General features: G+C 36.7%; 1 protein-coding gene across 2 annotated transcripts in view; it reads left to right on the top strand.

The window, feature by feature from the left end:
- Positions 1 to 15,000, top strand: part of LOC135113208 (glycine receptor subunit alphaZ1-like) — an 83,236-nt gene that overhangs the window by 29,017 nt on the left and 39,219 nt on the right. For both annotated transcript variants that reach the window (XM_064028349.1, XM_064028348.1), the window contains exon 4: positions 2,614 to 2,840. In XM_064028349.1, the coding sequence (XP_063884419.1) occupies positions 2,614 to 2,840 (227 nt within the window). The remainder of the gene's footprint in view (positions 1 to 2,613; positions 2,841 to 15,000) is intronic.

Raw genomic sequence — 15,000 nt, 5'->3', positions numbered from 1 at the left:
TACTTGTTTTCACTGTGCAGAAGTACAGCTTTCAGGCTTTTGGAGGAACTGTCTATGAAGAGTCTTCATTCATCTGCACTGCAAGCAATTCCAGTAGCATCAAACAAGCCTGATACATCATTGCAGTAGCATAGCCTGTCCTTTCCAAAGAAGCTGGAGAAATGTTTGTGACGTTTTCTTTGGCTGGTCACTTGCACATTGTCATCAAATAAATCCCAGTCCTTCAGCCTTGAAATCAAAAGCTCACCATTTGACTTTGTCAAACCAGGATCTCTGATGAGGTCATTGAGGTCTCTTTGGTTTGGGTAGTAAGGATTCCTCTTAACTACAACTGTACGAGTATCTGTGATGTCACAGTCTTCCCCTCTGTTTAGCTCATCTTCTGACTTGCTGCTTTCTTCTAATAGTTGACTTCTTTCTGGAGGAACTGGTACAGGAAGATCAGCACTGTGTGGTACTGGTGCAATGGCAAATGGAATGTCTGGATAGAAAACAGCAGGTGCATTTTTTCCAGATCGGCGTTTGAAATATTACATCCTGTAAAAGAACAACAGTATGAGTTTCTGTTAAATTGATTTTACTTTTATACTTAATTCTTAACTGGATTTTACTCTTGAAAAACTAACAGCTATTTTACCTTCTAGTGTTCTCTTACAATGGTCACAAGCAAAATGAGGTGCCTAGGTCTTGTCTTGGTTCGCAACTGGGACAGCAAAATATGCTTTGTAAGTTTCTTACATTTTTCCAGATACTGTCACAGAGAACTTCTTTGCTCTTGTCTTGATGAATTGACCACATATGTAGCAGAATGCATCTGGAGAATGATTGCAGCCTCTTGATGCCATTTCACCTCTTGTGATGTGTCTTCTCAGGCAGCCAAAGCAGAACTGATTGGTGGTCTGCAAGCCCCTACATTTTATATTGTCAAGCAGTACTCTAGAATATTGTTAGTCTTTCTAGAATGTGTTCCAGAATATTCTTAATCTTTCTAGAATATTCTTGAACCTACTTTAGAATATTCTGAATCATTCCAGAAAATTCTTGTAGATTCTAGAAAATTCTTGATAACTCTACATATTTTTACTGTATTCTAGAAAGTTTTAGAATACTCAGGAAATTTTTACATTGAATAGAATGTTCTAAAATATTCTAGAAACTTCTAAAAGTGTCTTGTAGAATATTCTGGAAAATTTGAGATTTCTGAAACATAAGCAAATTCTTCTAAATATGAGAAATTTCTTGCTAGATCTGGTTAGTTCAAGAATGATCTCATTAAAATAAAATAAAAAATCAAAAACACTTTATATTTTCTCTCATTGTTTTAACTTATTTGCAACATATTAAAAACAATTAGATAAGCAATTGAGATTTCGCAAAGGTCTTTACTTGACATGAAAACCAATACTAACCCATACTATAATTAAATAAGGCAAAAATATAATTTCACTGTTCTAACCACAAAAGCAAAGTTTTAGAATCAAAATAACTGTTTTCTATTTTGCTTAGATGGAAATAGCTGGAAAATTGTGGTTTTGGGACAAGACAAAGTGAAATTTTAATATATAGTGCAATTCTTTCCTTTTCCTGCTTCCTTATTTGACACTTGTGACTCTTCCTTTATACTTCCTTCCAGTTCTTTTCTTCCCTCTCTACTACTTATGTGTATTTTTTTTCACTCATTTGTTCCTTTTTTTCCCGCAGTTTATTGATCATTTCGTAACTTTCCTAACTCTCCATTCTCCCATCTTTCATTCATTCGTTCATTCATTTTTATCCTTGTTTCAGTTATTCGTTCATTTTTCCTTTCTTTCCTTACATTTTCCTTTCTTCATTCCTTAAACATTTTTCTTCCTTTTTTTCTTCTCACCTCCGTTTCTTTCTTCTCTCTTTTCTCTCCTTTCTTTTTTTCTTTTTCTTTTCCTTTCTCTTTTCTTTTCTTCCATCCTTTGTTCATTCATTTTCTCCTTCGTCCCTCCTTTTCCTGCCTCCTTTCCTTCTAACATTTATCTTTCCTTGATTGTGTCCTTCCTTGCATTCCCCTCTTCTTGATTTCAATTACCACGCCTTCTTTCCACCCTCGCAGTCCTGCCAAGCTAATCAGTAAATACTTGTTTTTCTTTCAACCCTCCTAACTAATTTTCTTTCTTAGTTCCTTCCTTTCTTCCCTGCATCCTTCTTTTCCTAACTTCCTCCCTTGTATCTTTGCTCCGTGCGTGTGTGTGTGTGTGTGTTTTACTCATTATTTTCTTTGCCCTTTACCACTCAATTTAATTTTTCTCTCTGTTTCCTTTTATTTATTTTTTCTTAGGTTCTTCTTATCTTCCTTGCATTCATTCATTTTCTTAACCCTTGCACTACAATACATTTTTTTTTTCATAGTAACCACAACTCTTTTAGTCATGCACTACGCATGTTATGTGAATTAGAAAGGAAAAAATATATAAATAATTTCGTATTCTGTCTTTGTCAGTGTCCATGCCGGCACTTTTGCACGATGCTCCGAATGTTAAGGACGATCATAACAGTAAAAGTGTTGACCACCATGACTCGTCTTCCTTCCTACGTATACGTTCTTGTCATTCTTTCACCCGTCCTTCCTCCCACACCACACAGACGTACGCGGCGGACATCTTCTTCGCCCAGAGCTGGAAGGATCACCGACTCAGGTTTCCACAGAACATGACAGGCGAGTACCGTCTGCTTCCCGTCTCTTGGCTCAAGGACATCTGGAGACCGGACGCTTTCTTCAAGAACGCCAAGTCCGTCACCTTTCAGACCATGACGATCCCCAACCACTACCTCTGGCTCAACCTAGACTCCACTATTTTGTACATGGTCAAGTAAGTAGAGCAGTGAAGTTGTAAAGAGAGTGAGAAGATTTTTGCCTGTGTACTGTGTTTAGAAGCCATAAATGTTTTTACTGCTAATGAAAGCATGACACAAGTAATTATTCACAGTTTTACTCTACTAACATAAAACTTTACGTAGTAAAAGACCCATTTTTTTACCAGTGGCTTGTCATTTTGTAGGGAGATATGAACGAAATTCTAAACAGCTATTTTTCATTGTTTCCACTTAAGAAAACATGCGAGAAATGTTATAAAGGGAACAGGTTTTCATAGAAGAAAATACTGATTAATTGCCAGATATTCCCATAATCAAGGGGATAGTGGCCCAGGAGACAGACAGGCTGAAAAGTTTAGATTCCTTTCGCCAGATGGAATATATCACAAAGTAATAAAAAACAAATAAGAAAGAATTTGATAACGACCAACCAAAAGCTTTTGAACAAAGTTAGAGCTAGAGCGCCTAGAATGTAGATGAAAAGGGTTTATCCTGAATTAGATCATTTAACGACAGGCAGCAGAGTAACAATTAAGGGTTATAAATCCAACGTTAGACAAATAATTAGTGGGATGCTACAGGAATCAGTTTTAGGACCATTAATTTTAAAATATATTAGTGATTTCGATCACTGAATTGATAGTGATACTAATAGATTTCCTGACGGCACTAAGATAGGTTGGTTAGTTAGATTCCGATGCAACTGCCCTGCAGATTGATTTTCATAAGATGAATAAATGGGAAGATGGATGTTAAGAGATGCAAAGTACCTAGCGTAGGAAGAGGAAATCACCAAATTGTTAAACAGGAAAGAAAAGGCTCTGATGAGACCGTAGAGGGAAAAAAGCTCTAGGAGCTACAATAAGCTTTGATCTCCGTCTGATAAAAGATGTGTAGATGCCAGGAATAAAGCTAACCTTTTCTCAAGACTCAACTATGAGAGCGTTAAAAGTAGAAGTCCCAAACTGCTATTAAAGTTATTTTTATCTAAGCTCAGACCTCATTGGGACTGCTGTGCAGTTCCAATAAGACTCCTAGGAGTACTCCTAGGAGCACTCCTAGAAATGCTTTCATCTTCGACTTTGCTCCTAGAAGTTGCTCCTAAATGAAACTTTTACTTTCAAAGTAAAAGTAACTCCTAGAAGTATAAATGCCGCTAAATTAGCTGCCTTTCTAAATATAGCAACATTATTTTGAATAAAATCTTACAAGATGTCACTGTTTTGGTAGTAGTTTATGTTTGTGAATTAATCTTGAATATTTCTAATTAATTCTAGACTATTTTTGAGCATTATTAAGAGCGATATGTAATTTCCGGACATGTCGATAATTTAGCGGATGTAAACAAAGCGCCGCTCTCCCTGAAGGGCCAAGGCCAACATGCCGCTTGTCTTCTCGAGATGGATACAAAGGATGACAGCCGCTTCAAGAGTGAAAAAAAAAAAAAAAATAGTGCAGTTATGAAACGTTACTCCTTGTAAACCTTACAGAGGGAAAAAAAAAAAAAAAAAAAAAAAAAAAAAAAAAAAATATATATATATATATATATATATATATATATATATATATATATATATATATATATATATATATATATATATATATATATATATATATATATATATATATATATATATATATATATATATATATATATATATATATATATATATATATATATATATATATATATATATATATATATATATATATATATATATATATATATATATATATATATATATATATATATATATATATATATATATATATAAAACAAATGATAAAAATTATCCGGATGTGACCTCCAAGGAAAACAAGACTGTATGGGCAGACATCGTTGCCCCTCTAAATCAAGCTTCCATACATACATGTCATATGCATAGTACATCTCTCTCTCTCTCTCTCTCTCTCTCTCTCTCTCTCTCTCTCTCTCTCTCTCTCTCTCTCTCTCTCTCTCTCAGCACAGCACAGATAAATTTAGTTTGAGAGTGACTCTGTAGTCGTAGCCAGATGGTGGAAAACTCGGAAAATTAAAGAGCGTGGGCACGAGAGCAGGCTAAGTCATTGCGCACATAGACGCAAGATCCAGCATTGGATTGAAAATGAGGACAGAGAAAGTAGGATGGAACAGAAAAGGGGCTACTATCAGTTGCCTCAGACACCTGAGTTTCAGTGAGGAAAAGAAGATGAGGTTTATTAGAAGAGAGGTGGTGTTCTACAGATTGAAAATTATATCTAAGACAGCGAATCTTGCAGAAATTAATTAAGGAAAAGTTGAGGGGGGTGTCACGACACTTAGGGTAGATACCAGAAGAGCAGTCCGACCTGGGGACATTTGTGGTTCCCTCCCCAGATGGGGACTCAGAGGCTGGTGTAGGAGTCCCCATGATTTTGAATTTTTGAGTGAAGGGTGTGTGTGTGCAATTAGGTGATTGTAGTTTTGTGTGGAGGAAGAGAGTTATCTTTACAGGGCAGGCTGTGACTGCCCCCTTGTATTGTGAGACACAAAGAGAAACGTTCAGTGAGGTGACAGCTGGGTTTAATGAACCAGTGCTTTAGACCTCACTGGGAGTAATTATCGTTTCGGCAGGTGTCTGCTGCCTCCTCCTTGTAAGCGGATTTCTTTATTTTATTTATTTATTTATTTTTTTGCTTTGTCCGAACTCCTTATCACTCGAAAATTGTTTAATATAACGTGGAATGAACGTAAATCTTGTCAAAAGAAGTAAAAATTATCATAAAGTGAGATGGGATAGCAATGACGACCACTATAGGATGAGAGAGAGAGAGAGAGAGAGAGAGAGAGAGAGAGAGAGAGAGAGAGAGAGAGAGAGAGAGAGAGAGAGAGAGAGAGAGAGAGAGAGAGAGAAAGCTCTGTATACTATTTTCCATGTACATTGATAAGCATGTATTTACGCTGTACGCGTATCACTCTCAATTTTTCATTTTTCCCAAATCAGTCCTCAACCATCCACAGCTTAGTTGGTAAAGCTAAGGGGCAGCTGAAGGCTCAGAACTTATCGATACCAAATTTTATTTCTGTTTGATGTTGTGGGTGGTAGTGTTGGTCATTGTGCTGGCGATGGCGGTGGTAGTGGTGGTGACGGTGATGGTGTTTTACTCATTTTTCATTTATTTATTTTTTTCTGCAACTGTGCGTATCAACAAGTAAAAAATATTTGCATTGTCCATCATTCACAGAGAACTATAAATAAATAAATATATATATATATATATATATATATATATATATATATATATATATATATATATATATATATATATATATATATATATATATATATATATATATATATATATATATATATATATATATATATATATATATATATATATATATATATATATATATATATATATATATATATATATATATATATATATATATATATATATATATATATATATATATATATATATATATATATATATATATATATATATATATATATATATATATATATATATATATATATATATATATATATATATATATATATATATACAGTATTATTCTATATATATAAAGATGCAATGAGCTTATACAATATACTTTTCTACGCAAATCCTTCTAAGTAGTAATATAGGTAAGATCGAACTCTATTCATGAACAAGATTATTTAAGATAATTTTCCAGTGAATATGGCATTTAGATTTATCTGGTCATCATGATGTTTCCAAAAAACTACACCATTGATCGGAAGCGTATTGATGTTAACTATAGTAAAAATGAAGACAACATGTCTTCCAGATTGCATATATCAACTTCTTAGTATATGGAAACAACAATTTTAATTGAAAATAGGCAACTCGAGTACCCTGGCGAGAGTAATGCTGTATATCTAACCAAAACAAACATCTGACTGGCCCGCCTAGCTAAAGTTAACAAACACGTAGTTAGACAACCAGTTAATTCCTGCTACAATGTCCATGCCGCTACTCCATGAACCTGTAGTTTGGTGTATTCCTCTCTCGTTTCACCAGTGCAGTCTTGAGATATGTTTGTTTTGGTGTTCGATTACTTTGCCATGCTGCTCGCTTAGTTAAAGAGATGCTAAAATCACTACGAAAATCACTATATCCATATATAGAGATGTTACTGAGTATGCTGTCATACTATATAGTATGGTCTTATTCTTTATCTTTTTCGTTGTCCAGATGAATAGATTTTATTTAAACTTGTAATATGCCATATTTAGAGTATTCATAACAGTATTACTAAATAATCACGAAAAACATTTCTGTTTTGACCAGCTTCTCTCAAAATTATCCATACAAGATATTACAAAAATGATGAAGAATTTCTAAAGTATCATAGTAATCAATGTTCTATGCATCTGTATGTACATGGGATTTACAATAACAATATATTAACTTATGTAACTAGGAGACATGCAGTAGCGACATCTGGTTCCGAAAACTTCCCATTGTATTCGCTTGACTCTACACTAATTTATTATTCATATTCTTTTTTCTTATCTTTTGTTCGTAATATATTTTTATCTACTTAATTACCTTCTACGTATACAATTCAGTTCCGTATTAACTTAATTAGATGTTTTCCAATCACATTTTCACTGAACCTCGACTATTTCTGTGCATTCTTTTATTTAACTTTATCTTTTATTCACTTCAGATCACCTCTCTCTACACACATCTATTATTCATTCATTTATTTATAGGTTCATCTTGTCACTTATTCAGCTCCCTGCTATATTATGCATCACTAGGTGTATAGAGGTGGGAGGGACGGGAGCTTGCGTCTACGAGGGGTGATTCATAAACTTGGGACCAGGATGTAGATATGTGTTCGAGTACTGCTACACGCGCCGAGACTGTTAGGGAGCAGGTGGCGTGAGGAACAACAGTGTAGGCCGAGAGATTGAGAGACAATACAGAGAGAGAGAGAGAGAGAGAGAGAGAGAGAGAGAGAGAGAGAGAGAGAGAGAGAGAGAGAGAGAGAGAGAGAGAGAGAGAGAGAGAGAGAATTTTGCAATGCCAACAACATCTAGAATTCCAAGGCAGTCACTCGTCCAAGTACTATCCACACCCAACGATGCTTAACGGGCTTAACGCGGCGGATCGGATGAAACGCGGTGCATTCAGATTGAGAGAGAGAGAGAGAGAGAGAGAGAGAGAGAGAGAGAGAGAGAGAGAGAGAGAGAGAATATAATATTTCACCTACTTCCCAAAGGAGAGATTCCCTACCATTTATATTCATATTCTAGAACAGAGAGAGCCTTGCCTTTCCTACCTTACATCTCTTGATTTCCTAATGTAATCTCATAGGAACTAAAAGGTATGCTGTTGCTGCTGCTGCTGCTACTGCTGCTGCCTGTTCCATCTTTGTGTTTCTTTGTGTTACAAAACCCTCAAAACAAAATCAGTGTCCATCGTTGTTAAATATACCCATTAACCAAACCCCTTTGCTCCACACCAGTAAAGGAGCAAAGTAATCACAACAAGTCTCCAATCTAACTTTATGGGCAGGTAATAATAACACACCTGGGCTGGGCATAAATAGTTGTGCCGTACAGGTAAAATTAAACACGTGCACCGGGCTCATTCTTCTCATACGCCTGGGAGTGAAAGGTGGTCATTATTTCCTGTGGTAACGGTCCACAGTTAGGAAATAATTATGTGAAGGAGAATGTTAGCAGAAATAAGGGTGATGATGGCAATGATGATGATAATAATAATAATGATAATAATGTTAATAATAATGGTAATAATAATAATAATAATAATAATAATAATAATAATAATAATAATAATAATAGTAATAATAATAATTTTCTGCTTCCTATTTGTGTTTGCCTTACACGTACTTTTCCGCCCGTCTGCCCGTCTGCCAGTCTGTTATATTCTCTCTCTCTCTCTCTCTCTCTCTCTCTCTCTCTCTCTCTCTCTCTCTCTCTCTCTCTCTCTCTCTCTCTCGCTCTCTCTTGCTCTTTTATAGTCATTGAAAAGAAGAGTAATATAAAGAACGATATATAGAACCAGAAGTACTTCCAAAAAGACTTTAATCAGTATAAGCAAGATAAAAAAAATATGCCTGAAAGAATATGAAAGAAAGATAATTATTGTATTAGTAGTATTAGTAGTAGTAATAGTAGTAGTAGTAGTAGTAGTAGTAGTAGTAGTAACAGAAGCAGCAACAGTAGTAACAGCGCCAGCAATAGCAGTAGTAAAAGCAGCATTGGTAGTAATAATAGTCGTAATAATATACTGTAAGGACGAGGAAGAATAGAAGTAGCGGTAGTAGTATTAGCAATAGTTGTAATAATAGAAGTAGTAGTAGTAGTAGTAGTAGTAGTAGTAGTAGTAGTAGGAGGAGGAGGAGGAGGAGGAGGAGGAGGAGGAGGAGGAGGAACACAAAAAAATACAGAGGAAAGAACAAATAGCAACAGACATATCGGGCCTAACTAAACTGTCTGTGTGACTATGTCACCGCTATAGATTCTATGAGTTAAAGGCAAAAGAACAGCAAGGTTCAAAAAAGGAACATCATGCAGCATAGAGAAATAGTCTTACAATGTGACAGAAAAGACTGAAAGAGCTACTCTATAACTCATTATAAAAAAATGCATATGCCTAAATGCTTAAACATTTCTACCGTGTTATCATTTACTACCTGCGCCGTGGGAGAATTCCAATTATTAATGATTCTATCAAAGAAAAAGTGTTTAGCTTTGTCTGATCTGAATTGTTTATCTGTGATCTTATATTCATTATTTCGAGTGGTGTTAGTTCGGACAACAATATCATAATAGTTAATGTTAATGTTATCAAACCCGCGAAATATTTTGAAGAGTTCTATTAAATCCCGGCGCATCCTACGCTTCTATAATTGATTGATTTGATTCATGTTGCCGCAACAACGCTCCTCTAAACTGAACAAGTTGGCTCCCTCAAACGCTCCTCCTATGGTTTGTTTCGCACTCGTGGGATCATCTTAGTAGTTTTCTTTGTAGTTTCTCCAAGTTATCTATATCTTTCTTATAATAGATTGACCAGAATTGTACGCAGTATTCAAGATGAGGTCAGATAAGTGCATGAAACAAACTGAAAATTACTCTTTCTGACTTGGATTTAAAGGTTCACCTAATAAACCCGACCAATTTATTTGCTGTCTTAACAACATGTGAGCAATGTTTGGTTGAATTAACCATTTCACTTCTCCTTGGCACGTGTTTCCTAGAATAATTTACCATTCAGGCATTTCTTTGTGTCGTACAATGAACTCTAAACATTATGCTGGCTAGACTCTGGAAAAAAATATTCTTTTAATCCAGTCTCCTTTCTCGTAGGTGCTTTAAAGATCTTGTGTAGTGTTTTTGTTGCCGTGAATTAGGATCTGATTAGGATCTGAGATAACCGTTAGTCCTAGATTTTTTTCTTCGTTAACTTTGAGAAACTCGGAGCAGTTCACTGATCACGATCACGATCATTATTACTCTCTATATGCAACATTTGGCATTTATCGACACTGAAACTCATCTCTCACTTGTCTGACTAGGTGACTAAGCGGTGGAGGTCAGATTATAATTTCCTTTTGTCATCTGTTGTAGTTACTTTATTCGTTATTCTAGTATCGTTAGCAAATTTAGATATTTTACAGGTGAGGCCCTCATCGATATCATCAACGTAAATAAGGAAAAGAACAGGCCGAATACGGATCCCTGTGATACACCGGGTAAAACATCTCGCCAGCTTGAAGATTTACATTAATAACGACGTGTTGCTTTCTCTCAGAGAGCCAGTCTTCGAGCCATTTCGGAATTTTGCCGTCAGTACCACGTAATTTTAATTTACTTAGTTGCCGCTTATGGTAAACTATGTTGAACGCTCTTTGAAAGTCCAGGTAAACTACATTTAAGTACTGCTTTTTGTCTAGTCGTACATGCTGAAAACGTCGTTAAAAAAGTCGAGCAGGTTAGTTAGTTAAACAGAAGCGTCTATTTTGAAAACCGTGCTGAGAGTCTTTCATCAAATTATTTACTACTTAAAAATCACTAACTTATCATGTATTACAGTTTCCATTAATTTACACACAACAGATGTGAGGATGATGGGTCTGTAATTACTTGGGAGTGTTATGTCGCCTTTCTTAAGTAAAATCAACTGACTTCAAGTCGCTAGGAGTTTAGTGGTTAGATGAAAAGCATTGGAAGAGGTTTGTAAATTTGAAAATTTGTCTCTTTCAAGAAACATGGTACAATATAGTCAGTTCCGGGGATTTTTTCTTAATTTTCATTTTGTCAATTACCATAATTATTTCCTTTAGAAAGTCGCAGTCACTTAAAGGAGTTACGTTAGGAATGTGGTGATTTGTATTTAGGGAAGCACTATGGTATCAAAGCACTTGGTTTATTAAAGGGTTCATTAAGGTAACCTTTACCTTCGAAGCTTCACTAAACTGTTTCATTATCTTATTCTTAAGTGTTGTATGAACCCGCTCTGCCTACTTCAGATAGATCAAATTCAAAATTCATTCAAGTAATTCCTCTGCTGTTGCTTCGCTGACTAAAGTCTCATGTCAAGGAAGACCAATTGTTATTACCCTCACAACAATTTAGTCAGCGAAACTTTAACTCTGCTTCAACTCAGTCAGTGATGGAGAAACTTATACGCCCTGATCACTTTGAGGGATCACAAGACACGACGCCTGCTGAATGGGAGCACTGGTATTGTACGTTTAAGAACTTCTTGGACTGCTTAGATGATGATCCGCCACCTAATAAGTTGAAACTGCTCGTGAACCACGTCTCGCCTTCTGTCTACAACCACATCTCGGACTGCCAGAACTACATTGATGCCATAGAGGTGTTGAAAACAGTGTATGTGAAGACTACAAACGAGACCTTCGCCAGACTCCAATTAGCAACCAGGAAGCAAGTGATTGGCGAATCAATTGATCAGTTTCTTTGCTCTCTGAAATTGTTGTCGAAAGACTGCGGCTTTAATGCTGTCTATTCCGTTACTTATACTCAAGAACACATCCGTGATGCGTTTATTACCGGCCTGGAGTCTCCCATGATACGTCAACGTTTGCTGGAAAAGGACTGTCTCACTCTCGACGTAGCAGTTCAACTTGCAAGAAGCCTAGGCTTCTTGTGAGTTGAACTGCTACGCAACAGAATGCGGAAATGTATGTGACTCCTTCTACGCCTGGAAACTTTTCTGCCGCTTCTAAGAACTCTGCTCTTCCTGTACGTGATGAAGCGGATCCTGCGGTGGAGATGGTGGAAGAAACCAGTGCAGCTGCCTGCAGGAGTGTGTGCTACTTCTGCGGAAATCCTCGTCACCCTCGCCCTCGCTGCTCCGCTAGGAACGTCATCTGCTACAAATGTGGGAAGAAAGGACATTTCTCCTAAATTTGTAAGGCTCGGGAAACTACCTATGCTCAAGATAAGGTTGCTACCAGTGGGAGTACGTCAAGTTTCTTACATTCTTGTGTTACTGAACTATTAAATGTCTCAGTAAAGTTTTCTATGGAGAAAATAGTTTTGGCTTCATCTGATGTATCAACAACTTTAGGATATTGTGTTGCTGATTTGAAGGTCAAACCTCTCAGTTACCCTTGGTTCAGATTCTTTGTACTTCCTAATTTATGTGCTAAAGTAATTTTAGGAGAGGATTTCATGAAGATGCATAAGTCTGTAGAGCTCAATTTGCAAGGCCCTAACCAGAAACTTACGGTATGTGGTGTTAATTCAATGGCTATAGAGCCTCCTTCCTTATTTCCAAAATTTAACAAGTGATTGCAAGCCTATCTGACAAAGCTTTCATTAGGGATGAGTTGAAATCTTTACTCTCTAAAGGGATAATTGAGAAAAGCCAGTTGCCATGGCGAGCCCAGGTGCTTGTCACCAAAGATGATAGGCATAAACAACGCATGTTTGTAGATTACTCTAGCACTAATAATCGTTTCATTCAGTTAGACACTTATCCTTTTCCTCGAATTAACGAAATGGTGCATGACCTTGCTAAAATATAGAATATTTAGTAAGCTGGATCTCAAGAGCGCTTACTACCAAATTCCTCTCAGCGATGAAAAGAAAGCGTAAACTGCCTTTGAAGCTGATGGGCAGTTGTATCAATACAGCCGCATTCCTTTCGGTCTCATTAACTCTGTTACTCTATTCCAGCGAATCATTAACAAATTAATACAGGACAATAACTTGGTCTCCACTTACGCTTACATTGATGATATTATAGTGTGTGGATCCAATGAAGAACATGATCGCAATCTCGCCCGTTTTAGAGAAGTTGCTTCAAATTATAATCTCATTTTCAATGAAGCAAAGTGTAAGTAAATATGGATTGAGAACTATTAACTACTTAGGGTACTTAATCTCCGATGGAAGCCTTAGGCCAGACCCTGAACGTTTGAGATCTCTTAAAGAATTGCCTGTTCCTACTAACGCGTCTTCTTTAAAACGCACTCTAGGATTGCTTTCATACTACTCGCAATAGATCCCAAATTTCTCTAATAGAATTCAACCTCTTTTAAAACCTAATGATTTTCCCTTGATAATTCAGCCGTAAAGTGTTTCAATACTCGCAAAGATGAAATATGCCAAGTTTCTGTAACTGCATTTAAGGAGGATCAACCCTTACAAGTAAAGACTGATGCTTCTGGTACCTCACTAACCGCTACAGTCTCCCAGTTAGGTAAACCTGTTGCTTTCTTTTCAAAGACTCTTAACTCCATCTGAGAAGCTATAACACGTTTTGGAAAGGGAGGCAACATCAGTTATCGAAGCTATTCGTAAATGGAGGTTGTTTCTTTTGGGAAGGAGATTCACAATTCTAACTGACAAACATACTGTATATTTCATGTTTAATATGAAACACTTGCAAAATTAAGAAGGACAAGATAATGCGTTGGAGATTAGAACTCTGAGTACTGTTTTGACATTCACTACCACCCTGGTCTCAGTAACATCCCATGTGATACTCTGTCTCGAGCCTCCTTCACTGCTTCGGCCACTTCTCCTACTTCACTCGAAGAGGTACATGCTTCACTTTGTCATCCCGGAATTACGAGACTACTTCACTCTGTGAGAACTATGACTTTGCTTCTTTCAATGGAAGATGTAAAGAAAGTTTGTACCCAATGTTCTACTTGCTCAAAATTGAAGCCTAAATTCTTCCATAAGCCTAAAGCCAGACTTATCAACGCCTTGCACCCTCTTGACAGATTATCTATAGACTTAATGGGCCCTAAACCAACCTGCACTCGAAACAAGCATCTGTTCACAGCCATTGATGAGTACTCTAGATTTCCCTTTGCTACTCCTTGTCAAGACGTGTCTGCTCAGACAGTAATATCCTGTTTCCACAAGATATTCTCATTGTTTGGTTATCCTTCTTCTATTCACTCAGACAAGGGAGCACAGTTTATGTCCCGAGAAATTCAACAGTTTCTCATGGAACATAATGTAGTTATGACTCATTCCACTCCGTATCACCCTCAGGGAAACGCTCAGTGCAAGAGAATGGAATAATTTGGAAAGGTATTCAGTTAGCTATCAAATCTCGCAAACTTCATGAATCTCAGTCGGAACTAGTTTTAGATCATGTCCTTCATTCAATCAGATCACTTGTTTGCACAGCTACTAATCAGACACCCGATGAGAGACTCTCTCTTTTCCTAGGAAATCCTCAAATGGGTACTCTCTCCCATCTTGGCTGACACACACTGGACCTGTGTTTTTACGTAAATTCGTTCGAAATTCTAAGTCTGATTCTCTCGTAGAAGATGTCGATCTCGTGAGTGCCACTCCTCATTATGCAAAGGTTCGTTTTCTTGACGGAAGGGAATCCACTGTTTCGACCGGGGATCTGGCACCTGCCCCTAGTGGACACATTGCTAAAAAGACCAAACCTCCACCTATCGAGGACCCAGTCCAGGATCCCTCCTCTCTGAGAGAAGAGGATGCAACTAATGTGAACCGAGGTGAATCCGTCGCTACTCGAAACCAAAAAACAAGGAATCTAACTGATTACGGACGCGGAGCCACTCGTGGAGCCTGAACCACTTCGTCGATCCACAAGACAACGAAAACTTATTCTTAGATAATTTTTTTTTTTTTTTTTTTTTGTAATTAGGTAGGAAATACGTAC

This window comes from Scylla paramamosain, chromosome 25, assembly GCF_035594125.1.
Source record: "Scylla paramamosain isolate STU-SP2022 chromosome 25, ASM3559412v1, whole genome shotgun sequence".
In the NCBI taxonomy this organism is placed as follows: Eukaryota; Metazoa; Arthropoda; class Malacostraca; order Decapoda; family Portunidae; genus Scylla; species Scylla paramamosain.
The sequence above is the reverse complement of the archived record's forward strand: the minus strand, read 5'-3'. Positions and strand labels throughout refer to the sequence as shown.